The following is a 25,450-nucleotide window of genomic DNA, read 5'->3' as shown; positions in this document are numbered from 1 at the left end:
GCTGTGTGAGCTGTAATACATTATGTGCTACTTTTCAGCTCTGTTTACAGCTGAATTAATCTTCTGGCTGTTTGGTAAACTTCCTGTTTCCCTGCTTCTAAGGAGACAAAGCAGGTATAGACAGAGAAGGAAATTCTAGATGATTGATTTGAGTGCATTATGACTGAACTGAATCATACATTAAAGGAACAGTGTGTCAGATTTAGGGGGATTTAATGACATCTAGTGGTGAGGATTGCAGATTGCAACCAGCTGAAACTTGTCCTGGTTAGAATTCCATCAATGTTCATTGCTCAGAAGAAGTTTTTATTGGGAGCTGGATTATCTGCAGAGGTCTTTATGTGTTCAAAACAAATGGATGAGGCAAAAAAAGGTAAACTCACTGAATACTGCTGAATTACTGAAGAAATCAGTGTTTCTCCAACTCTGTTCAGCATATGATGGATGGGCAGGTAGCCCAGCACCTGCTCTCGAGTGGTCGTCTTTTTTCCTTACTTAAGATCCAGACATTAAGAATCTAATTATCTGCTGAGGTCTTTTCCCCTCACAGGGTGCTTTCACACCTGCCCTGTTTGGTTTGGTTCAATCCAACTCGAGTTTGTTTGCCCCCTAAGTTGGTTTGTTTGGGCGGGTGTGAACACAGCAATCGCACTCGGGTGCACACCAAAACAACCGGACTGAGACTTTCTTGAAGAGGTGGTCTCGGTCCGGTTACAAACAATCTCTGGTGCGGTTTGTTTGTGGTGAGAACATGTTCCGACCTCGATCTGAACCAACTGCAGTCACATGTCACATTGTTTGGGTTAAACATGAGCATGTTACAGTCCTGGAGGATTATTAATGTGCACCTCCTCCTGTACTGCCTTAATATGCACATTCAGCACATCCAATGCATCAAAACATTGTTTTCTAGTTGGAGCCGCGCCTTGTTTTCAAACTGTATGGTTTGACTAAAATGAACAATAACAGCAATATAGTCCACGATGAGCAGCGCTAAAATCAACCTGCGTAGTTGTCCCTCCATTGTGACATTAGAAAGTGACTCTTCTTCAACGTTTTGTTTACTTCCTGGATTTTTCCCACATGGAAATTCTGACCAATCAAGAGCAGCTTTCTCATGCAAGGTATATTATCCGGTCCGCTTGTAAATGCTGCTGTGAGAACACGAACCAACTCTAGGCAATTATGCATCTTTGTAACAAAACTAGTCCCTGATTCAGACCAAAGCAAGACAACTCTACGTCTGAAAGCACCTAAAACTAACGCAGTATATAATAAAGCAGTTTCACATACTCTGCTCGATGCAGAAGGGCTGCTGACTACAGTGGCCGATGCAAGAACACCAGTGGCCCTATGTAAAGCCAGGAGTTTGTCCATTTCAGGCTACTGTAGGAACATGGCAGTACAACATGGTGGACTCCGTGGACTAGAGGACGCTCCCTATGTCGATATATATATATACGGCTCAAACATACTTATATAATATGCCTTCTCTGACAATATATCCCCCTGGACACTGGACCTTTATGTGGCAGAAAAAATACGAGTAATTACCATTATGCTCTGCAGCTCATTTCCATTGTTGTACTGGAGGAGAAAAGATGGAAGAGGACAGATGCTGTACAGTCCAGAGACGACTGAGCGCACTCTGTTATATCACAGTTGAAAGAAAGACCGGGGGCCTTTTTCCCACAAAGCTTTTTAGAATAGAAGTCTGGTCTAAGATCACGAGTCAGCTAGCCATGAAAACTTCACTTTCACTTAGGACTATGGTAACAGAGAGGAAGACCAAAGAAAGACGAGACCAGCGTCAAAGCAAGAGGGCCAGCGGAGAAACAGCATGGAGTAATATATGGTTCCTGACAGGAAGCAGGGAGACAGAGGGCGAAAGAGAAAAAATATGACTAAGGAGAGAAGAGCAGGCAAAGTTACACCTTGCTGCAGCTTTTCATCCTCAAGGTTTAAAATGGTGCTTAATCATGCCTCCGTCCTTGTTTAAGCCAAACACAAGAACATTCAAAGGATAAGTCTGGTGAGATTTTGTATTTTTGGCGTTGTTATCAAGTCCCGTGAAAAGATGTGAACCAACAATGAATTAATCCTTTCATTATCTCTGTAGAAAAAGCCTGATATAGCTCACAGTATTCCTCTGTACCCTGAAGCAGTATTGTTGTCCAAAAACTATTAAAATCACATCAGCTGGACGCACTGGGTGACATATTCCTTTATTACAATAAACACAGCTTCTGTATTTAATTTTGAGTCAATCTCACATCAGTGTTGTAGTACACAAAATCAGTCACAGTCTTAAGCGCGCTTTTTGGAGGTCTCGTCTCAGACTTGGCCGCAGTTTAACTTGGTCTTGTCTTGGCTTCAGTCAAAGAGAACTCGGGATTTTATTTTAAGACCAGTCAAGACCACAACTGCAGGGATATCAGTATATAACCAATAACTTTACTCATTTCTAATTTGAGACTTTGATTACTGTTGATATCATGAGACTTGATATCGCCGTTGATTTTGTATTGCAGTTGTAAGTGTTGAGAGTTGCAACAATTTAAGTAGTTTTTTAAGAAAGAAAAAGTAAAGAATCTTTGATTCTAGCATCTTAAATGTGATATTTTTTTTCTTGTTTCTTTATTCCCCTATGACAGTAAACTTAATATCTTTGGGTTGTGGACAAAACAAGACATTTGAGGATGTCATTTTGGGCTTTTGGGAACACTGATCAACATTTTTTTACCATTTTCTGACATTTTATAAACCAAACAACTAAACGATTAATTAAGAAAATAAACAACAGATGAAAATAATTGTTAGTTGCAGCCTTGCTTTACCCTCCTGGTCAATATATCTACATTACTGGTAATAATTTGTTTTAAAAAAAAGAATCTCATTGTGTAAATGTTTTGTGAAAGCACCAATAGTTGACGCTACAGTGTTGTTGCAACATCGATAAACGAGGTATTTAGTCAAAAATATTGTGATATTTTCATATCACCCAGTCCCAGAATCTTTGTTTTCTGTGGATGTTTTTGTGTGAATGTGGATCGTTCCACACTTTATCGTAAGTGTGCGCTGCAGTGTTGGACTTGGCCTGACTGCTCGGTCTCGATACACTCTGGTCTTGGACATGTCTCGGACTCGTTTAATATGTCTTGATTTTGACACTATCCCACATACACCAACCTGTACCTGTGAATACTCACCTGAGCACCAAATGTGTATTAATCCACGGCTAAAAATAGTCCCCAACAAAAGTGCTATTTACTCCTGTTTGAGTAACATTTGCTGAATACCACAGAGCCCTTTTTTTTCTTCTTTACAATGAAACTATATATGTGTAAACTGTTTTTAAAGATATACATTTTTCAGCAGGGACCAATGGGTTTGATGCTAAATCCAACAGATGGGTTCCAGGAGTCAGAAAGTATTGAACACAAGATAAAAGCAGTGTTAATTTTGATCTTTTGTTGGGATTTATTGACTGATAATGCTAGAATAATGCCACACTTCTCCTTTACATTATAATTTTCACTGATGTGTTCAGTATATTGTGCAAAGTGAAAGACAAATCCCTAAATCCCTAATGTGAACATGTAGCAGAACTACTATACTGTGAGTCAAAGACAACTGGGTTCTCTGTTTTATAATGAATGAAAATTATATTAAACTGTTAATACTAAAATGGTAAACCCAGGTGCCTTTGACTTAATAAATATCTATCCAGATGACTGAGAACCTTCACAGTCCTTAATGTGTAGCAGAATACTGTATCGCAGTTTGTTCATTAAGACATCTCCAGACATGCATTTTTACAAAATTGCAGGAAACATTATATATCATGCCTTTAAGAAATATAGAATATAGATGATGCGATGCATTAAACAGAATGAGAGCAAGGCCATGTGAGGCCCTGTAGGATGAGCCTCCCTTGTAAAGACCTTGGCAAAGCGGAGATTTATTCTGTTCTTTCTTTTAATGTAAAACAGTAGAAGACAGAAACTGACACAACATTAAGGTGTGACTTCACAAAGATGTGATGGTGCTATTATAGTCATTTGCGAAAGAGATAAAAAGAGAGGAATTAGGTTATGTAAAAGAAAAAAAATAAGAAGTATGATAAGGTAAGTGGGGTTGTACTGTAGGTAAAATCAATTATTTAATTACATTTATCACTGTGAAAACCAAAACTTCTCCAATGAGCAGGTCTTTTTTCCTGCAGCACTGGAGTAAGTCCTCCTATTAAGCATTCATAAGTGGGATATTAGATTTAATAAACACTATAATGTAAGCAGATCTTAGTGTTTATTAATATACAGTACTGGTCAACAAATATAACTCCTGTGTAACTCCCAAGTGGAGTCTGGTGAATGAATGACAGCATACAGTTATAAATGTGACATATACTGTACATTTTAACAGTGGTTTCCAACTAGTGGGTCATGGTCCAAAAGTAGGTCCCGGGTCCATTCCGTATGGACTGAAGTGACTCACAAACGTGTCAAGTTTGTAAAAAACACAGTTATTTTTAAGTACAGTGAATTTCCAGCACAGAGCTTTTATTTTGAAGTGCCTTTTCCTGCTGTCGAGCAAGTTACTAATGGACACCTACCTGACAGACACAGCAAACTAGCTCGATGACATGGCCAAATGCAAGTATGACGCTGAATGTATTAAACTGTGTGGACCTTGAACTAATGACTAAGGAGAAATCTGGACCCCGTGGCTGGACCAATAGGGAACCACTGCATTATACTGTATTATAAACCATTTATGAAATGTTTGTGGACAGCTCATTAATACTTAATATGGGGACATAAAGCAAAATGTTAAATATTTCAGATAGTCTAATGGACTTTTAAAAGATTTGTTTATCTTAAGATATACAAGTATTTTTGGGAACACTTCCGATAATGGTTAATGTCTGTATTATAAGCACATTTAAGAGACATTGTAATACATATGTAAGGCTTTACACATGTTTATAATCATGCATGACAAGGTTTATTTAATGTTATATAAGGCAGACATAATGTATTTAAAGTTAAAAGAGAAAAAAATCCTGTTTTACACACCACATTATAACTACCATCACCTCAGAGAGTTATAGACACATAGAGAACTGCTCTATCATAACAGTTTATACATTCTGAGTTACTGTAAAGGAATAATGGCTCGTACACTTAAATAATAATACGCTGCAGCATGACTTTGTGAGCTTTAAGTAAAGGGACAGCACTGTGTAAGGTTACTTTAATAGAGTTATGAGGATGTATTTACAGTATTTGCTGGCTGCGAGTAAAGTGTAAGACATAAAAAACCCATAGTGATCATTAAAGTCATCTTTATTTTCCAATTTTGGAATACAGGCTGAGCAGAAAACATAGATTTCATGTTATTGGTTGTCGGTTGAATGACTTGAGGTAATATTCGGTTTGTAATTGTTAAAAAGCGAAGTTTACAGCCTTTCCTCGCTGCTGGATAAAAGCCTTAAACTGTGACTGCACTGATTTTGGGTTGAAAGAGTTATTTTTCAGTTTATTTTTACCATGTGTAGCTTGGCTGAGCTCACATGCTGACTTACCATAGCACACTGCTTCACTCTCTTTTGCACACCTGACCTTGGAGGTTTCCCAGTACCTCAGTCTCTCTGCTATTGGCTACAGTGTTTAGTGTGATGGTGTTATTGTCAGTTTAATGAAAATGTGAATTGTATGTTTTGGAAAAATTCTGAACGTATGATACAATATATCCATCACTTATGATATTCTGTAAACCCTGTTCAAAGTCTTCATTTCGCTACAGAGGGTTCCTGGTCCGAACCCAGTGTAGGGGAGCCCGTCTGTGCAGAGTTTGCATGTTCTCCTCATGTCAGCGTGTGTTCCCTCCGGCCTAACAGGTTAAGCGGTTACGGAAAATGAATGAATGAATGAATGAGTTTTATAAAGCCTATGAATGCATTATGTCTCGTGAATGGTCTTATAATGCATTAAAAACATGACATTCATAGAAAGTGTTATCTGTTTTTTGATCACTTTAATCTTTATAGCCTTCATACACTCACAAGTAAAGCATACAATCGAAACTACAACTGTAACGTGGAAGTTACTCTTAGTTAACAAAGTTACTCTAACTTGTAATGCAAAATACAGTACTTGTCATTAAAATTAAATATTGCCAATATTTTTATTTTTAAAGAATTCAATTCATTTCAGTTCAATAGAACTTTATTTATCCCTAAGGAAATTCTTGTTCCAGAGAAGGCTTCAAATTACAGTAACACTAAGTACAGTAGCCACAATTTAACATTCACAACCAGAACAACCAGTGAGTTCCCCGGGTCAGGGTCACTCACTGGGCCTAGTTAAATATCTGGCAAAATATACTAGATAAGAAGTGTTTTCAAGGAGCAAAAGCAAAACCAGTGCCTAATAGAGTAACAATAGGAGTAAGATAATTGTAAGAGTTACAAAAAGTGAACTAAAATGGTGGAAAAAGCAGACTGCACCCGATAATCAACGTCATATTGAATATGATATAACAAGCCCTTCTGTGCAGACTCTGCATGTTCTCTCCGTGATCAGTCTCGCGTGACCAGCCTCCATTACCTCAGCCAGCGTGCTGACATCATCAGCGTCTGTGTAAGAGACTAAGGGTACTCCGGCTTCCTCCCACAGTCCAAAGACATGCAGGTTAATTGGTGACTCTAAATTGTCCATATGTGTGAATGTGAGTGTGAATGGTTGTCTGTCTCTATGTGTCAATCCTGTGATAGTCCGGCGACCTGTCCAGGGTGTACCCCACCTCTCATCCAGTGTCAGCTGGGATAGACTCCAGCCCCCTTGTGACCCTTAACAGGATAACAGGAAAGAATGAATGAATTCTAAAAGGCACAAATACTGTACATACCAGAGAATAAGCTTCAAGTAAATCTTACTTATATCATGTACAAGAGTTTTCTAATGTCATACTGTCCTTCCAAGAGCAAACACAAGATATTTATAATCTATGCAATACTTATGACTGTCAAAGACTTATAAGACGATTTGAAAAATGAAAGCGAGAGACAGGAAAGCTCAGGGAAGAGAAATCCTAGACTAGATCCAAACTGAAGTTACAGTGTAGCAATCAGAACTTGTTTATTGGCTGTCAAAAGTGTTGATGTAATATATTACATGTATAATAATCAATAATGTACATCATATGAAGCAATAGTGCAGCTAATGTAGGTGAATATTTGTGTCAGTGTTCTTTGTTTGTTCCAGTAAACCTAATGCATTTCCCCCATTTGCTGTCAAACAAGAAATATGAGAGTTTATATCAAAGCATGACAGGAAACCAAATCCCTCAGTTTTTCAGAAAATTCAAAATTACCAAATTTGGAGACTCATGTTTTTTCACTTGACAGCGATAAGCACATTTATGTGCTAAGCAGGAGTGTGTGTGGAAATATGGGTATGTGTCATATTTAAAACATCACTCTATCAGTATAAGAGCAAACTCAGTGGAAAACATCTGCGCAGCTTATGCATAAAGAAGTCTTTCCCCAGCACTTCTAATACCTTAAGATGCATACTGTACATTGGCAGTGTTTTAATATTTTACTAACGAAGTTCACAAGCTCATGAGGTCCTTTGAAGGGGAAAATTATAATACATATGATCATGGCTCGCACATCCAGTGCGTAAGTGTTTCTATCAACTGCCTTGTCAGCCCTTATTAGAGAACCATAGGTATCACGCACTAATAACACCTTTAATGTCACCATGAATTGAGATAGCTATCACACTTGATGATAATAGTCATCTGTTCCGTTGTCACTGAAAACAAATACACTGTAATATCCTGACGTGAGGGGAACAGGGGGGCTGTTTTGCCTGTGATCTTCATTGTGATTTTTAATGAGAATATCAACCCTGTCAGTAATAGGCAGGCTGATTATAATGAGGACGGCTGCTCCACACACACTTGCTCTCTCCTTCCCCACATACCATCACCGTACCGGGTTGATAATGTGGACACTGTTTCCCTGTTAATACTGTAGATTTGTGTGGAGGCAAGCCTTTCATTAGCCTTCCTAATTGCATCTGTTGCCATGGCAAGTGAAGTCTTCACATGAGACAACATGCAGATTCATGTAAATGTGACGTTTGACGTGAAAGAAACATCATTAGTAAACATAATTGGGTTCAATTTGAAATGTATTTTCTCACTTTGGTTCCCTCTGTGTTTCCCCGTTTTGGTTGCTTTCATGTGTCGCCCATTCCTCAAAGACATAGTGCCATCTAGTGAGCACTGCAGCTGGTTGCATGCCAGGGCTGCTTGTTGCAGTCGTATTATTTATTCATGGCCAATGCGCAATGAAGTGAGAGGCAGACTTTTCCCAGAGGCATATTTATTATTGTGAGAAAGGGCTCAGCTTTCTCTCTTCTTTTTAAACTCTTCTCCTTTAAGCACTGGACTTTTGAGGTTTTTTCAAGTACTTTTATTTAGATCTCAGTGGATTTCTTTCAGTTATCCGTCTCAATTGGGAGTTTTATACAACTGCTAAGACTATGTGTTTGTTGTGGTTCGTTGCAATAGGAGACCTTAAGTGTTCAGTCACTCTGAGTACAGCTTTATGTAGGATATTATAGGATATTGTGAAATGTGATAATTAAGCCACTGTTTGCCATCTCAGCCCATTAATCAAGGGAACTGTTCATCTATTTTTAGCCACATTAAACATGGCAGTGCTGTGTTTAGTGGAGGTGCTAATTAAATATTTGCATTACCTAAAGGTGAGTTTGTCATTCCCGGTTTAATTCACACTTTTCACAGGTCCTGGTTTTGCCAGCAGATCCCGAGAAATACTGCGAATCTCTCACTTGTTAAACTAAACTTAATGTGCGAGGTTTAGTCAAACATTGCCAGTCAATCTCTTGCATTGAGTGCAGCCTTGACCCTCTGGGCAGTATCAGAGCTGCTGAAGTGCTTTGGCATCAGTGTGACAGGATTAACACATCAAAAGCAGAGTCGGGGCCTACAGCAGCGTCACACAGTCAGTACAGCACCTTTCATGTTCTGCTCAGGTTCACTACAATTTCACATAAGCCAACAGCAAGTCAGACGGAAAAAGATAATGGGGCCAACCTGCTGCTATCAGGCTTTCCCTCAGCTTCACTGAAATATGTCAAATTCTGTGTTTGATGAAAGATTGGAGTTCAACAGGCTCAAGTCAGGAAACGATATCTGACTGTGTCACATGGCCGGGATGCAAAGGAGCATTTAAGTCTGACATTCAAGCTGAAATTATTGCTGCGAGCCTGCATGGTCTTACTTTTCATGATGCAAACATTCGATAGTCGATGCGGAGGGAAAATTAAACCCAAATCATTTTTTTGGGGAGTCAGAGACAGTTAAGATGTCTCAGGGTTAAATCCCAAGATTTATAATCCCTTTGATAAGATGCGGTAATAAGTGACGATGGGGCAGTTTTATAATGAGTTCACAAATGAGATGACTTCTGAAAAGACTAAAGCTCAGCTGGTTAAGTCGACACAAATGCGAGATTCATACCTAACGTTTGTCATCTACCAGAAACTTCAAGGTTATCTTTCAGTGCGTGTATTTTCTCTCAGATGCGTTTGCAAGGATATATGGTAATTAGGAATATTGTTGTAATGCTTTGAGGGCTACAGCGTAAATAAAGGAGTGAGGGTGTGTGGGAGGGTTGTCAGCAACTTGTTAAAGAAAAGGCATCAGTCACACTCTGTGCTATCTTTTTTACTTATGTTCATGCTTGGGATAAATAATGTCTTATTAAACAGATTGTGTACAAATGTGCGTGTTTCTTTTTTATATTTCCAGCTGCTGCAACTACACTGGAACACAGACTTTGTTTCCACGTATTGTAACGACCCCTGTCTTTGCTTAGGTGGTCGACATAAAAGAAAAACTGAAGCTGTCAAAGAAATTTTGGTCCAACCTGCCCGAGGCGATGTGCGTGGAGGACAGAGTGACCGCTGGAAATGCCAGCGATGAGGAGTGCTGGAATGGACACACCAAGGGCAGGTAAGTGCACCAGGGCCCGGGGGCGAATACAGACTAACACAAAAGGTTGCTGAGAAGTCCAAAGTCTGTTCAGCTTTGTTAATCAGTCTAATCCTGGAATTAAGAGCCAGATTATTTACTTTCACAGATTTAAACTAAGCTGCACAAGAGCTTGGCATACTTGGCCTGTTATTCATCAACTAAACAGATAGGAAGCTGATCATTCTGCGTTGGATTCTCTCTTTAGTGTATGTTATAATTTGCTTCTTAAAAGCTTGCTTCTTAAAAGCTTGTCAGTGTTATTTTATGAAACTGTGTTTTTATTCTTATTTAAAATGTGCAACCAGCATGGTGCACCCCGGTTCTGATTTCACTAAATATTTGCGTAAGTGCTCCAAATGCCCGCAGCCATGGCTGAGGTCACAGTGAATTGATTTCTGCTCCTTTCATTCATGACATCAACGGTACGATCAAAAGACGTTCACTCAGCATTCACATTTTAAATTCTTTGAATAAAGCTTAAAGCTGATCATTTAACCCTGCGTATTGATATTGGATCTGGAAGCTGCTGCTATTTTCTGTGAACAAAAAACTATCACCAGTGGAAATGTTTCCAAGATTTCAGAGGTGTATATCACCCACAGTGACCTGGGCTTATGGGAAACAAATGCTGTTGTGTGGAATGCCCTCACATGATGGCCTACTGCTTATTTATCAGACAGGAATGCGGGCAGCTGACATGTTTTCCCCAGAGAAATGTCTCCCAAGTGTGTCAGAACGTTAGCCCACATGATTGGGTCAAGTTTTGCAAACGTTACAACCTCAAAGAGCTATTCTCAAGTACTGTATGAGGATTACACGCATAGCTTAAGACAACAAAACGTCTTGTCCTCAGGCTACCCTCAACTTTTCTCTGATCATTCTTAAAGACTTCAGATTATGAGAATTCAGAGAGCTCAGAGTCTTTAATAAGTTTGTCTGGAGTGTTCAGTGGATTCTTTCTCCTTTTTAAAAACGTAATATACACAGGGTGTCTACAGGTCCTTAAAAAGTCTTAAAATGTTTTAAATTCAGATTCAATGGTTCTTAAATATTTTTGGGCACATTACCACAAAAATTTCTCCAGCCTGACAGATCCAGTGAGCGTTTACAATCATTGGACAAACTAAATAATTGCAATAATGAATTGTATTTACGACAGCGATAAGGTTTTGTTTTCTTTTTACATTAAACAAATTAAACTTAAACTCACCTAAATGTTGTCATTTTTCCTTACTGTTCATTTTGAACTGACATCAGCGTGTTGACTTGGAAACACATGTGTGTCAAACACATATACACACACACACACACACACACACACACACACACATATATATATATATGCTATATAATGTGTGTTTCCATTGTAGATTTGGTCTTAAATTCCATATAAGGTGGTATTAAAAATGTCTTAAAAAGTCTTAAATTTAACTTGGATATATATATAGTCACCCTACTGTAACTGTTCTCTCAAAAAACAATAAGGCCAATGTTATGTATATTTTTTTAGTAGCGTACTTACATTATTCCATATGTTTCCAACCATTTTTAAACCCTGAGAAATCTGTCATTTTAATCAAGAACATGGTTTGTTTGATTTGGTGTCATATGCCCTTTGCATATGCATGCATCAGGGTTGTAACTGCCTACAAAAAGCTCTAAAAATACTGGGATTTTAGGCTAAATGTTAAATTACCAAAGAAACAACGTTAGCGCAACCTGGCTCCAGCCCCTCCCGTTCCAAACAGGGCCAGAGAAACACTCATTTTTAACAAGAAACTGCTTTATTCAGTGTTTTTACCGGTTTAAATCACAGGATTTGTTTGTTTTGTAAAGGAGACCTCTGTGATAATTCAGCTCCTGGCAAAAAGCTCCTGAACACTTGGATCTTAAGTTGTCAGAGAAAAAAGATGAGCATACATTAGCAGGTAGAGGGCTCGCACCGCCTCCACAACAAGCTGAACAGCATCGGAGAAACATAAATATGCTTTCTTCAGTGTTTTTACTGATTTGAATCACCAGGTCCGTGTGTTTGCCGCAAATTTGGCTCTGGAACAATAAACCTGAAGGAGTCCTAACCACGAGAAACTGACTGCAACAACAGCATTGCTACGTCTTTTATTTTTGCTTAGATTAAGAGACCCTAATGGCAGAAAATAACATTTTGTATGTTTAACAAGTTTCTTGTCAAAGATAAGACATCAAGTGTATTGTATTTGTTGTATCTCTAACCTAAAGGTACTTCCCTGAAGTCCAAAAGGATGGACTGACCAACCAGGTGAATAACCCAGAGGTGGTCGTGGACATCACTCGCCCAGACACCTTCATCCGCCAGCAGATCATGGCTCTGAGAGTGATGACCAACAAACTGAAAAATGCTTACAACGGCAATGATATCTACTTTCAAGACTCAAGTAAGCAATTTGCCTTTTCTCCATGCACAAACTGACAAGCTGCTTGTTTTTGTCTTAAGGCAGGAAATGTATTTTTAGTCTTTGCCCGCTCCACCCAGGCTGGTTAAGTCTGTGCTCCAACTTGTCGCTCATCTTGATAAGCTGTCTACTTTGAAATACTACCCAATCTCGAGGCGGAGGTAATCAACATCAGTAAAGCCACAAGAGGCACTGAAGGAGCAAATAACTAACACAGGTGGTGAAACTCTGATGAAGACAGTTATGGAAAGATTTGGAGGCAGCGTATTGGATGTGCAGAATTCTCCTTCATTTAAATTCACTGCGAAAAAAGCCCATCCATCACAGGGAAAAGATTTGTTTCAACAGTCATTCTGGGATTTGCAGAGAGCACTGAGTCACAAACAAATACAGACTGATATTGTATATGTCATTTTATAGTTGAAACTCCATTCATTGATTTTTTTTAGCTACTTGGGGGCATCAGAAACAAGCTGTGAACAAAACACTGACATACTGTATTATTACCTTTGGAGCTGATATGGTGAGCTTGTTAGCAGAACAGCATTAGCAACAATTTGGAATTTGTGCTGAGTTGATGAAGTTCAGTACTCTCCTTTTAGCTCTGTGTTGGGTCTCGACCACCTCTGGAGACAAATATCTGTCTGAATGCTCCAATATGCTCACCAGCTTGTTGCTAACTTTTTCTGCTTGCTGCTTGATGCTGGGTAGACTGCGTCCATAAATGACGCTAATGATGAGAATGATCATGAATGATGAGATTGATTAACCTTGAAATCCAGATGCCGACGAGCAGAGCCCGCTGAATTGCCTATCGGACCAATCAGATCAGTCTATCTGACAGACGCGGGCTCTGGGCGGGCGTAACATGATGACAACAGCGCTGAGCCGTAGGAGTCTAAAAGTAAACAGCCAAGATGGCAGCTGCCGAAGGACCGCATCCATTCAGTTTAGCTTTGGAAGACACGCTAAGCCAACGACACTTATCTTTTTCCTTGAGAGAGGAACAGAAGACTGCCCTAGAAGCCTTTGTTTCTAGGAAGGATGTTTTTGCTGTTTGCCGAAGGGATACGGCAAAAGTGTAATATATCAGTTAGCCCCACTGTTCGGCAAACAAATGGGGCTTAGTGCAATGAATACGTCATCTTGTTTTTTGCTCTGATTGGCCATCATGCTACCTAATTGCGTGCAGTGCCATTTGAAATGCCTCAGTTAGTGCCACCCCTTGGGTAGGAAGGGTGTATCGGTGAGAGCCAGACTCAAAATCTTTCTAGATTTGAGTCTGGATTTCCAGGCTAGAGATTGATGAGAGTAAAACCAAAACAATTAGCTGAAAGACACTAAAATGCTCCATAGAGCTGAAGGGATCTGCAAACTTGGGTGATAATTTTTTGTGGGTTCATCATTATTAAGGACACCTGTATACATACACATCATTTTTTGATCCACCATTAATATAAAAATGCTCCTTATTGCAGCTTTAAAGGGGTAACTCTGGTATTTTTCAACCTGAACCCTAATTTCACATGCTTTTGTGTCTAATTGACTAATGGAGACAACAGTTTCTGAAGCTGGTTCAGTGTTGAAAGAAAACGCTGCAGACAGCAAAACAGACCGCAGTGATGCATGTAACATAAATGGGCAATTGTGCACCATCAATTTACATCCACAAAAAGTCAATTTTTCTAGATTGCTATTGTGGCATAATATGGAAAGCATCTTTACAGAGGTCTTCCAATGTCCGGATACAATGTGAAAAGTACCCTGGGTGCGTTGGTTGTTGGCATTCTGGGACACTGTGTCAAAATACACTTCCGTTTTCACAGGAAATTTACCGTTTCTCTTTCAAAATAAACGCACTACATCGGTACAATGCGGTGAATTGACTTTTTTTTTCCCCTCAACATTTTGCCTTCATGCACAGTTGTTTAGGTTTAGGCAACAAAAGCATGTAGTTGGATTTAGGAAAAAAAAACAGGGTTTGGCTTGGTTGCTGGACCTATCCAACACCCCTCCCACCTGCCATACTTGGACTTTCACCGCCATAACTTTCATACTCATCCCGGCTAGTTTCCCCCTGACACCACTGGGCACTGTTAAACTAAAACAGTGACCAGCCACGTATCAACCAAAGTAAAAGCTCTTACCAAACCCATCAGACTCCATTTAAGTAAATGATAATTGTATCATTGTAAAACACACTTTATTTAAAGTCAACAGAAACAAAAAAAAAACCCTCACAAAAACCATCTCGGTTCACCTTCCATAGTTCCAACAATCAACCACGCTGGTTTCGTTGAAATAATCCCTTAATTCACCCAGCTGGATGTGAAAATGTGCTAGATCTATACACCCTAAAATTACTGTTTATTTAAATAGAGTCTGGGTTTGTAAATGGCAATTTCGGGCTGTTTATGGTTAAACAGAAAAGGATCTTACTCTTTAATACAAAAATCTCTGTAGTGTACTACACTTGCAAAGACAATCTGAGCCTATCAGTGGCAAAAAAAAGCACTTTTAATGGACGTAAATTGACAGTGCACAAATGCCTCGAGCGGTTTCATTGCAGCCTGTTCTGCTGATGTTGGCTGCAGTGCTCTCGCTCAATACTGGGCCACTTTCAAAAACTGTTATCTCCATTAGTCACTTTGACACAAACACACGGGAAATGGGGTCTAGGTTTAAAAATAAGAAAGTTAACTTTTAACTTGGGATTGTAAAATCTGGTTGGATTGTTAAGCTTACATTTTCAGTGATGTGCTCAGTCTGGCTGGGTTTTGTTACGGTGTTGCAGGTGATGAAGGCAGCGGCTCAGGAAGTGGCAGCGGCTGCACAGAAGTCTGCCCTACAGACATGGACGGTGCTGCCACCGAAGCCCCGGTGGTGGAAGCCGACCGGAGCGGGCCTGTGGATGACTCTGCCCCGCTCCGTGCACCCTCTGTAGCCCTGCCAACCATTCTGGCCCTCTCAGCCCTGGCACTCCACCGACAATGGAGATAATGCTGGAGGAACCGGCTAAACATGGACAGCAGGGTTTTTTTTCTTTCTGTTCTTTTTCTTTTTTTTTCTTCTTTTTTTTTTTTTTTTTTTTTTTGCAGTTTTTGTATTCAGGCAGATTGGAGCTACAGTCAAGCAGACAGTATTCGGGCTGCCAGCCTGGAGGCTAGAGGAGTCTGCTCTGAAAAAGAGAGCAGTCATGCATCATGATTTCCCACTTTCCCAAAGATCGTGCAGTGCCATCCTTAGACTTGACATTCTGTGGCATCACTTCACCATCTAACGCTGATGCCGACCCGACAAACTCTGCTTCAGAGATTTCTTGCACATATGGCAGGTATTAATGTAGGTCTCCATGTGGAAAAATATAACACGCACTTTGATTGTTTTGATTTTTTTATGCAAAAATTGTTTGTGTGTTGAAGAAATGTTGAGAATGTGGTTATTTGATGCACCTAAAAGAGGCACAATAAGTTGAAGATATGTTTAACATTATATTTTGAAATAAATAACATCCAGGAACACGTGCTTTAAATCTTAAATTTTAATTGAACCCGTGTTCCATTGCCATTAACTCATGTGCCAATCATTGACTTGTGTTGATATTCATCAAAGCCATCATAAATCCATCTTTGTTTCTGGATCAGATGCAGCCACTTTGTCATGTCGCTTCATCTTATGTTTGACCGCAATTTCAACCATGATGTCTGGCTAGATTGTAGGTTAAGTATATCATGGGTTGGTCATGGATCTGCTCTGTTCGACAGCCGCCTTGTGCTAAAACTCGCATTTTGTCAAAAGGGATAAGACTGACATTTTTTATATACTCATTTGCCTTGCAACAAATTTATTATCTGCAAAATACTCTCATATCATGCTGGTTTCTCAGGCTTGGCTTCAGGAGCAGACAGCCTGGACTGAATTAATATGGAGCAATTATTGACACACAGAGGAGGTGCTGTTTTCTTCTGAATCCTCAGACTAGTCTACAAGTACTTCCTCAAATATTACACGTTTTTAGAAGTTCTAGGAATTCTGGATTTATATGTGCAGCAACAAAAAAAAAAGGTGCCACTTTTGCATATGTGATTGAACAGCCAAAGCTTATCCTGTAACTGCTTTCACAGTTTTGGATAAATAGTGATTTAAATGTGCATTGTAGTATTTAAAATGCTACAATACTGAAATACTGTCAGACAGTAGTAAAAAGTTAAATGAAAATGTATTACCACAGTTATTTAAAAGGTGAGGGAATTATTAAGAGAAGAAGTAGCAAACAGCACACAGTGGTTACTGGAAATGCAAAGAAAGGGCCCCTAAATTTATCTGTAAAGCTTGAATGGTTATGTCTGCAGCACAGACAGGCTTGAAGCCGACCACAGTCACCTGTGAAATGAGAATCTGTGGAGACCGGACAGGCCTGAATGCTTCAGTGAAGCTCCTCAGTAGAGCGTACTTACAGAGAATGTGAGAGGCCTGGCACTGCTGAGGGGGGCGGACAAAACCAGCCTGTATGCACGTCCACTGTTCTCTGAGAGCCCGTCAGCTCCATAACCACCAAGCCAGCTAAGCTTACATATCCAAGGAATTAGCCAGTGTTACGCCCTTCGCAGTATATCAGTGAATATTTGTTGAGCTTTTTCTTTATTGCATTTTGAGTCAGCGTTTGCATCCACACTGCAAGAACAAAACTATAGAGAAAATATGGCAAATGTGTCATTTAAAAGGATTCTTTATTATGAATATCGATCTTACAGGATGCCCTTTTTATGTTTTGTATCATTGAACTTTTAATGGTAATATTTTTGCAATAAAATATTGAAAATGGATGTCTGGTCAGACAAATGATCTGAAAAATATAATTAGCAGGAAACGCTATAAGTCAACACTTTTTACGATCAATGTATTTCTGTATGAAGTCGAATCCTAATAAGTTTGTCTGGAGTTTGAATCTGATTTCAAACTGAGTGGGGAAGAAGAACTAGTTGAGCAAATATGCCTTATTGTTTTCTGGTGCAATTGCAATGATTGCATTTGTGTTTTGTTACTGTTCTTGAGAATAAATATTTATTAAAAACATTCCAATAGAATTGTATTTGTGGTGGCTGTTACAGAGAAATTAAGAAAGGTACATTATAATAACAGGCAGTGACGGGGATGGGCTCACTAAAGCAAACGTTACCAATCCAGTTAAAGTGTACATTCATTTTAAGTTGTATTCATATTTTTCAATTGGATGTTACATGATTCAAGTAATTGGGCTTATATGATGTTAGATTTGACATCCAAAAAGTACAAGTGTAGTTCATGGGCAGGATTAAAATTTTCCTCTCGCATCACAGTGAGGCGCACAGAACATCGGTGATTGGCTGCTTCATCTCTCTTAGGTATGTATAAGTATTGAAGTGCGTTTCAGAACAACAGGGGAAATCTAGGCTTCCTCTGTGTACTTTCTATTTGTGAAGTCTGCTTTTATCAGAGGTTCAAAGCCTCTGTTTCTCCGCTGACGCAGGTAGAGCACAAAGATAAGGAGAAGCACCAGGAGACCGATGAAGACTCCCCCCAGAGTGGAGCCCAGCACAAACACAGCTGGCCCTCCATCTGCGTCTGTAAAGATCAAGCACAGGTAGACATATTCATAGAAACCTTTCTGCAGCGGAAAAAAAACAATATGCAAGTGTCAGTCATTATGTGTCTTATTTAAAATGAGGGTTTGATGAGGCTGTGGATCAACATCAGTGACTCAACATTACTCAGCTGACATATCTGACTTCATAACTAACTTTACAGCTCTTACTGTTGTTATCTATAGCAACTTTAACAGTAGAGGATGATGCCATTAGCAAGCATGTACTGTAAAGATAAAGAATAAGACAACAACGGAAACACTTGAGTTTCTGCCCTACTTCATCAGCCGTCTCAAAAAAAGACTTTTTCTTTGCTCTCAAGAGCTCAATGAACTTCAAAGATTACTATGGATTATCTAAAAAATAGTTCGATATTTTGTTGCATGGATTAAACAGACTTATTAAGGTTGAAATACTCAAGTTTATGAAGCAAATATTGATTGCACAATGTAATAAGTATAGAATAATGGCACCATCAACGTCTAGACTGGTTCCCTATAAGCTGCACTTCCATTATGGAATCTGTCTGCCATTGGCTACGATCTCCCAGGAAAATGAGGGTTCGATTTTTTTGCACAAATAAATGTATGTCAACTAGTGCGTAACCAAAACAGAAAGAGGACAGTGCTTTTGTTTTCCCTGTTATCAGCAGATATCCCAATTTACTAAAGGTATCAGTGAAAGTTCTTTGCAGTACTATTCCCAGTAGCAGAAATGGCAGACGGTGGAACAACCAAAGTATCTTTGCAAACTGTGATAGTTAGGCTCGGAGGAAAACGGAAAGTGATTCGATTTCTATGTAACAACAGCGCCAAAAATACTAAAACTTGGACACGCTAGAGAGGGGGCAAAGTTGAAAAGTCGTCTGTTTCCACTTCAGTAGGAGAACCTTAGTGGTGCCACCATGCAGATTTGTTACGTTAAGTCAGCCAGGCTAGCTATTTCTAGTCTTTATGCGAATATCAGCTAACCTAGCTTGTTTACTGTGCTCACATGAGAGCAGAAACAGTTTTCTCATCTAACATTGTGAGAGAAGGTAAGCTTATTCCAAATATGTCAAGCCATTCCTCAAAGGAATACTTCACCCACGAAATGACCGTCTGTATGTCAATTAGTCATGCAGTGTTACCTTGAATTCATGAAGAAAACTTTCCTTCACTATAATCCAAGTGTCATTTATCCAGTCATATGCTAAGCACCTCTTAAACACATGCATTTTTGCTAAAACCTTACTATTTAAAACTGAACTAAAAGTGAAACTTATCTATGCTCTCTTTAAAGCCAGATTCCAATACTGAGGTATTGCAAAAATGCATGTGTTTGGGAAGCACTGAGCATATGACCGGATAAAAGAGACTTGGTTTCTGCTGTTGTGTGAGATTTTGTAAACTGATGTTTTGATTTAATTTTGCTGTTGATGAATGGGATCCCCAATCAGTCCCTAAAGTAATATGTTTGCCGTTATCCATGGAGTGGGAAAACAAAAGTTTCTTCATGACCTACGCCTCATATCCACTTATGTATGTGACAAGTGTCTGTAGATCAGTAAAAATACGGATGATGCCTCTAGTGTCCAACGCAAGGAAGTGCATTTCTTTACGGATGGCTAGAAACCTAAAAGAAACTATCTGTAGCCATGGGGGAGAGGCTAATTTTAGCTATTTTTTTGCCATCCAGTAGTTTGGAAAATGCGCTTGGAACATTACCAGGACAATAACATGACCTGCCACGTATGCGGCATGTTTTCTGAAATATTTAATTAAAAAGACGTATGAATGGCAGAATGAGTCATAATGACGATATGACTGTATATAATGTATAACCATATTTTAGCAGGATAAAATTACTCAGATTCACAATGTGTTCAGACTAGATAAACAAGTTGTTTTTCATTACACAAACTCACTTGACAATCAACACAGGTAACTGAATTGAAGGAAATAGCCCATTAGCCAGTTAGCAGCCTATTAGCTAAGCTAACACAGAGGGGAGGACTTTCACAGGCACATCAGATATCACAGATATTCCCATAGGAATGAATGGACTTCCGGTTGCCTCGTCTCTGTACATGTACGTAAGTGGAATCGAGGCGTTAAAGGTAACAGGGCATGATTTACTAATGTACAAATGGTTGTTTGGTGAAGTATTCCTTTAAGATAATTATTTTAACACTTGCTCACCATCCAGGGCAATGGAGTAGGAATATCCCAGCTGATCAGCTGGAAGATATATCTCCTCGTTGGTGATCGGAGGGAAGAAAGGAACCATGTTGTAGTCCCTGTTGTGACCAATGGGGGCCATCTCATCTGGGAAGGTGGCGTTGGATGGAATGAACCTTCTCATCCACTCGTCAAAAATGGCATCAGTGAAAGCATGGAGCAACTGCGATATTAAAAAAAAAGGAAAAATCACTGTGAGTTTAAAGACACCAGCTGTATAATTTCAGGGTAAACCATGAAATCAGAGTCTGACCACGAAGATGGGGTCGTTGGCAGCAGAGTGGGACAGAGAGCTGGTTCCATTGAGCAGAGAGTGGACAAGGTTGTGGAGGTTGTTGACCGATTCATCCAGTTCTCCATCTGGTTTTTCGTACCCTTCAAGAGCATTTCTGTTGGTCACACAGCACAAAGTCTGTTAAACAATAGTTTTGCTCCAAGTGCTCTAAAAGTCTCTAAAGTTCAAGGTACAGTATGCAGGAATTGTTGATTTACTATATGCAAATCATAGATTATATAGCCACCATACATCAGCGATTGGTTTGTAGATAACTATTTTGAACCCTCAGGTTTGGTATAATACCCCTACTAGTATGTAATGCAGCTGTCAATCATGCCAATCACAGCATGTGAACAGCAGTAAAACCATAAACTGTATGAATAATAGATGCAGCTACCGTAACATCACCCATGGGCTTGTGGGCTACCATTTGAAGCCTTGAGATTAGCATTTCAGCATTTGCCATCTAGGTTTTTTGGAGTCACAAGTCACCATTTTTGGGTGAGAAGTTGGAGCTGTGGGGGAGCGGCCCCGCCCTTAAATATGCTTAACTTTGGGCCTTAATAAAATGTAAAAAGTTGAGTTTCACTCCTTCACCCCTTGTACATCTATCATTTATCATGAAGAGGGAAATTAGCTATTGAGAACAAAACTGTACCAGGCTGTAAACATGTTTATTTCTGCTGTAAAGTGGGGCATTTAACACGGGGGTCTATGGGGTTTGACTGGCTTCTGGAGCCAGCCTCAAGTGGCCATTCGAGGAACTGCCGTTTTCTGCACTTTCGTGTTGGCTTTATTTTTCCCGCTACGGAGGTTGCTGCTTGGAAAATAAAAGTAAAAGCCAACCCCAGATTAAATCTGATTTTGGAGTGAGCATTTTCACTCGACGTTACAACTCGATATGCGTTTTTTGGCGTTATGTCCACAATTTTTTTAACTTCCTCTTGGATGCGTGTGCTCATGGTTTGGTTGCTACCTTTTTAAAAAGCCTCAATCTCACCTGAGCGCTGTGGGGGTACACACCCAGAAATGTCTTCAATACATTGTTGTTGTTTTTTTTTAAAAAATTAGTAGGAAAAAAGTATGTAAATAATTTCTGACCACTTCAATCAGAGCGAATTGCAGGTGAACATTTAAAATTATTATTGATGATAAACAAGACAGTTGTACCTGAAACTAAAGGAGGAGTTGGTGAAGTACGGAGGGCTGTCGAAGTTCCTGAGTCCCAGGCAGCTTCTGACGTCATTCATGGTAGGCAGAGACATGTTACCTCCATCCATTATCCCTCTCTGAATGGGACCCTCACCGGTGCCATTGCAAAGAGTCACCAGGCGATTGTACTCGTCCAAACTGGAAGAGAAAAATACTAACATGTTTCACTAGTTCAACCAATTAAAACACATATTAATTTGCCCCACAATGTTTTTTGTTTTTTTTCATCACAGTCCAACCAATTATAATGAAGTCCCCTCCCATCCATATCTTGTGCTGACCTGTTACATACCACCCCCCATCTGGAGAATCTGGACTGGTTGCTGATGAGGGACGGGTTGTCGGGGTTTTGGCCTCCCAGCAGAGAGTCAGTACACACGTCACACTCACTTTGACCCGTGGCAAAGTTCCAGTAAGGGATTGCAAAGTTCTCATTGCCGGTCAGTCTCTGCAAGGAAACACACATATTTTACTAATATTACATTATTAATAAAAATGTTTATTTTGGTCACCAACATCAACACATTTGACAGCAAATAAACAAGTTCTGATTGCTACACTGTGACTTCAGTTTGGATCAGGTCTAGGATTTCTCCTCCCTGAGCTTTCCTGTCTCTCAGACTTTCTGTGCATCTTATAAGTCTTTGACATTCATAAGTATAACATGAATTATAAATATCTTCTGTTCCCTTAAAGTTTTTGTTCCTCGAAGGACAGTGTGACATTAGAAAACTCCTGTACGTGATATAAATAAGGTTTATTTCATGAAGGTTATTCTATGTATTTGTGCTTCTTAGAACGTCAACACAAAAATGTGACTGATTGATAAACTGGATGGAAAAATTGTGTAGGAAATGCAACAATTTGTAGAGGGTTTTTATGTAGCCGTGGTCTGCAAAGAATCTCCAAGGTATTAGACACTAATGTATTTAGCAATAGCTGAATTTATGATGAGCAAATATTATATATAAAACAATGAAAAGCTGATCACCCTACATGACAAATATGAGGTTTCACAGTGACAAGAGTCAGCTTCTGTATTTCCAGTTATTTGGTTTAATCAGAAATAATCCCTTGCACTTTAATTGATCCCATCCACTTATGCCAAAAAACAAACAACAAAAACATGAGTTTAAGAGAAGAGCATAGATCTAAATGTGCTGCTCAATTTTGAAAATTTGGGCTATTTTGCTTTCATACCATCTTCTTTCAACTAGTGTAAAGAAAAGATCCAAAATACACATTTATGAGTTTATTTAAGTTCAGATTTCTGTTATGGAAATTTATGCAAAAAGCACACACTTCATCAGATAATTCCTCATTTGTATATTTAAACATAAAAGTTTAGAAAACTTGTTATACTAAAAATCTGGGGGATGTTTTTAGTGACATCCATTACTTAAAATTTTACCCCCTTTATCTGAAGTGGCTTATTTTTGGTATGGAATTTTACAACATATAATTTAAAAGCTATTTTCTCAAAATAAGCTTTTCTTCATATACTTAGAACCAAAAATCTCAACTTCATCAGCATTTACATGCACCAGACTTTCCAATTTTATTCCTATCCATATTCTAATGGTTTTACCTAAGTGGTTCATATATCATTCATAGCCTGATTTATATAACATTGTATCCCTAAAAAATTTTTTTTAAAATTTATTTTAATGGCTGTTGACAGTATTTTCTGATTTATGAAGTGATTAATAGATATCACAAATCCACTCTTTAAAAACCATTGACTTAAATATGTCAACAAACAGAAACAAGAATTTTGAACCTGTCTTTATGTTTAGATTTCTGTTATGGAAATTCATCCAAGTCAGTGCATATTTAATTACACAATGCCTCATTTTCATAGTTAAACATAACATTTCAGAAAACTTTTAATACAAAAAATAACTGTCTTAATGTAAGTAATCAACTGGGAAAGTTTCACTGTGATATTTGTTTGCACATACCTGTAACTCTCTCTCCAAGCTGAGGAGGTGATACCTGTGCCAGGTGATGAACGCTGGTCCTTTGTGTGAGAAGTCAATGGCTTTGAACGGACGACCTGGACCTGCAGGGGAACAAAGTGTTTGATGAGAGCTATATTACCACAAGACAATAAAGTGCACATCACACACTGATATATGTAAAAGAAATATTGATACTATTGAGTTCATGTATGAGTAAAAAAAAAATACTTTTGTTACATCACCAAGAAAATGATATTAAAGTCACAGTTCAAAAACCCCACCAAAAATCAAAACAACTCACTGTCCCACTTAAATGACTTATTTTTATTACTGATGCTTTTCTAAATGTGATTCCTTTAAAAAATACTGAAGCATATTATTATAAATACTATAATTATATATACCTCAAATTAATGTTAAAACTATATAGATATATTATTTAGAACAATCCTAAACAGGGCTAAAAAGGCTGTTACCCAGTGGAAAAAGGTGATTTCCTATATATGATGACTATCTGTCGTACATCACCAGAGCTAATATTAATAAGTGGTGGTTATTAAGATATTCCAGTCAACAATATCAACTAACCATTTACAATAATGTTTTATCAAGAAATGTGCTCATTTACCCAGGAGAGTGTCTCGGACAGAGTAGTAATGTTGCCAGACAAAGAAGTCGTAGATGGAGATGTTGGCAAACTGGGGATCAGTTCCATTTGGTCCCAGGAGTCCCAGCCAGTGCTGGGTGGCAATGACATAATCTGGGTGGGTGGTGGTCTTAGACAGTTCCAGGACGTCGAGGAACTCCTGGAGCTCTGCGGGGGTTAGGGAGTGGATGTTCTTCCGTACAACAGGGGCTCTCCTCTGGTCACAGTTCGATCCGGTCCAGCCAAATTTGCACTGACCACAGTCGTACCCTGCAAAGTTACCTGCAACACAGAGAGCATGTTGATGTTGTTGGTGATTGTGCAAGGTTCAGCGTAAGAGCTACTTAATAACACCGTGACTCACCGGTGCATCTGCAAGTCTGATTGAAGAACTTGGTCGGCCACCTCTCTCTGTCATCAACGTTTCTCAGCCTGTACGGTCCTCCCCAGGGTTTGCTGTCGACGCGAACAGTCGAGCAGCTTCCTCTCCCCGACAGAGAGCCACACACATTAGAAGGATCTGAGCCCAGAGCGGGGCAACACTGCTTGGACACAATGCCTTCAACTGTGCAGCACACTCGAGGAAACTGAGCGTCTGCAGGCTCAGGCCAGATGAGCAAACAAAGAAGACCAAGACCCAGAGCGTTTCTCATGTTTTACCTGTTTGTTTCCTCCAGTCAGTGGCGACAAATCAGTTTGTACATCAACTTTCAGCGGTAATACGACCAATTAGTTCCCCCGCGAGAGTGTGGAATCTCAGTCTGCCACGGCCCCCCAGTTGTGTATGTTCAAATTAGATTCAGTGATAGTTTTAACATCTGTGGAAACAACACTCAGAGCCAAATCATGTTGTGTTCCAGCTGGTTACATGCACATTAAGAAAGGCTGTAATTTCTGTTCTTGCTTTTGTAGAGCTGGGGAGGATTAAGCCTTGGGTCTTGTGATCATCACTTGACAACAGAGCTGTGAGCTGGACTAAGATCTGGCTGGATACCAAGGAAG

At 39.3% G+C, this 25,450-nt stretch overlaps 2 protein-coding genes across 2 annotated transcripts in view; one reads left to right on the top strand and one right to left on the bottom strand.

Moving 5' to 3' along the window:
* Positions 1–17,585, top strand: part of LOC125899927 (glypican-6-like) — a 146,897-nt gene extending 129,312 nt beyond the window's left edge. Inside the window, exons 7-9 of the mRNA XM_049594597.1 lie at positions 9,920–10,056; positions 12,316–12,491; positions 15,304–17,585. Coding sequence (XP_049450554.1) covers positions 9,920–10,056; positions 12,316–12,491; positions 15,304–15,509 — 519 coding nt within the window. The 3' untranslated portion in view covers positions 15,510–17,585. The remainder of the gene's footprint in view (positions 1–9,919; positions 10,057–12,315; positions 12,492–15,303) is intronic.
* Positions 17,586–17,617: 32 nt separating this feature from the next.
* dct (dopachrome tautomerase) lies at positions 17,618–25,450 on the bottom strand. The gene is made up of 8 exons (XM_049594598.1): positions 24,813–25,450; positions 24,431–24,730; positions 23,803–23,903; positions 22,123–22,289; positions 21,800–21,979; positions 20,606–20,741; positions 20,314–20,515; positions 17,618–18,113 (listed from the first exon to the last, which is right to left on the bottom strand). Exons 1-8 carry the CDS (start codon positions 25,099–25,101, stop codon positions 17,938–17,940), a joined length of 1,551 nt encoding a protein of 516 aa, XP_049450555.1. The 5' UTR covers positions 25,102–25,450; the 3' UTR covers positions 17,618–17,937.

This window comes from Epinephelus fuscoguttatus, linkage group LG13 (assembly GCF_011397635.1).
Source record: "Epinephelus fuscoguttatus linkage group LG13, E.fuscoguttatus.final_Chr_v1".
NCBI lineage: Eukaryota > Metazoa > Chordata > Actinopteri > Perciformes > Serranidae > Epinephelus > Epinephelus fuscoguttatus.
Note: the sequence above shows the minus strand (reverse complement) of the source record. Positions and strands in the feature narration are given on the sequence as shown.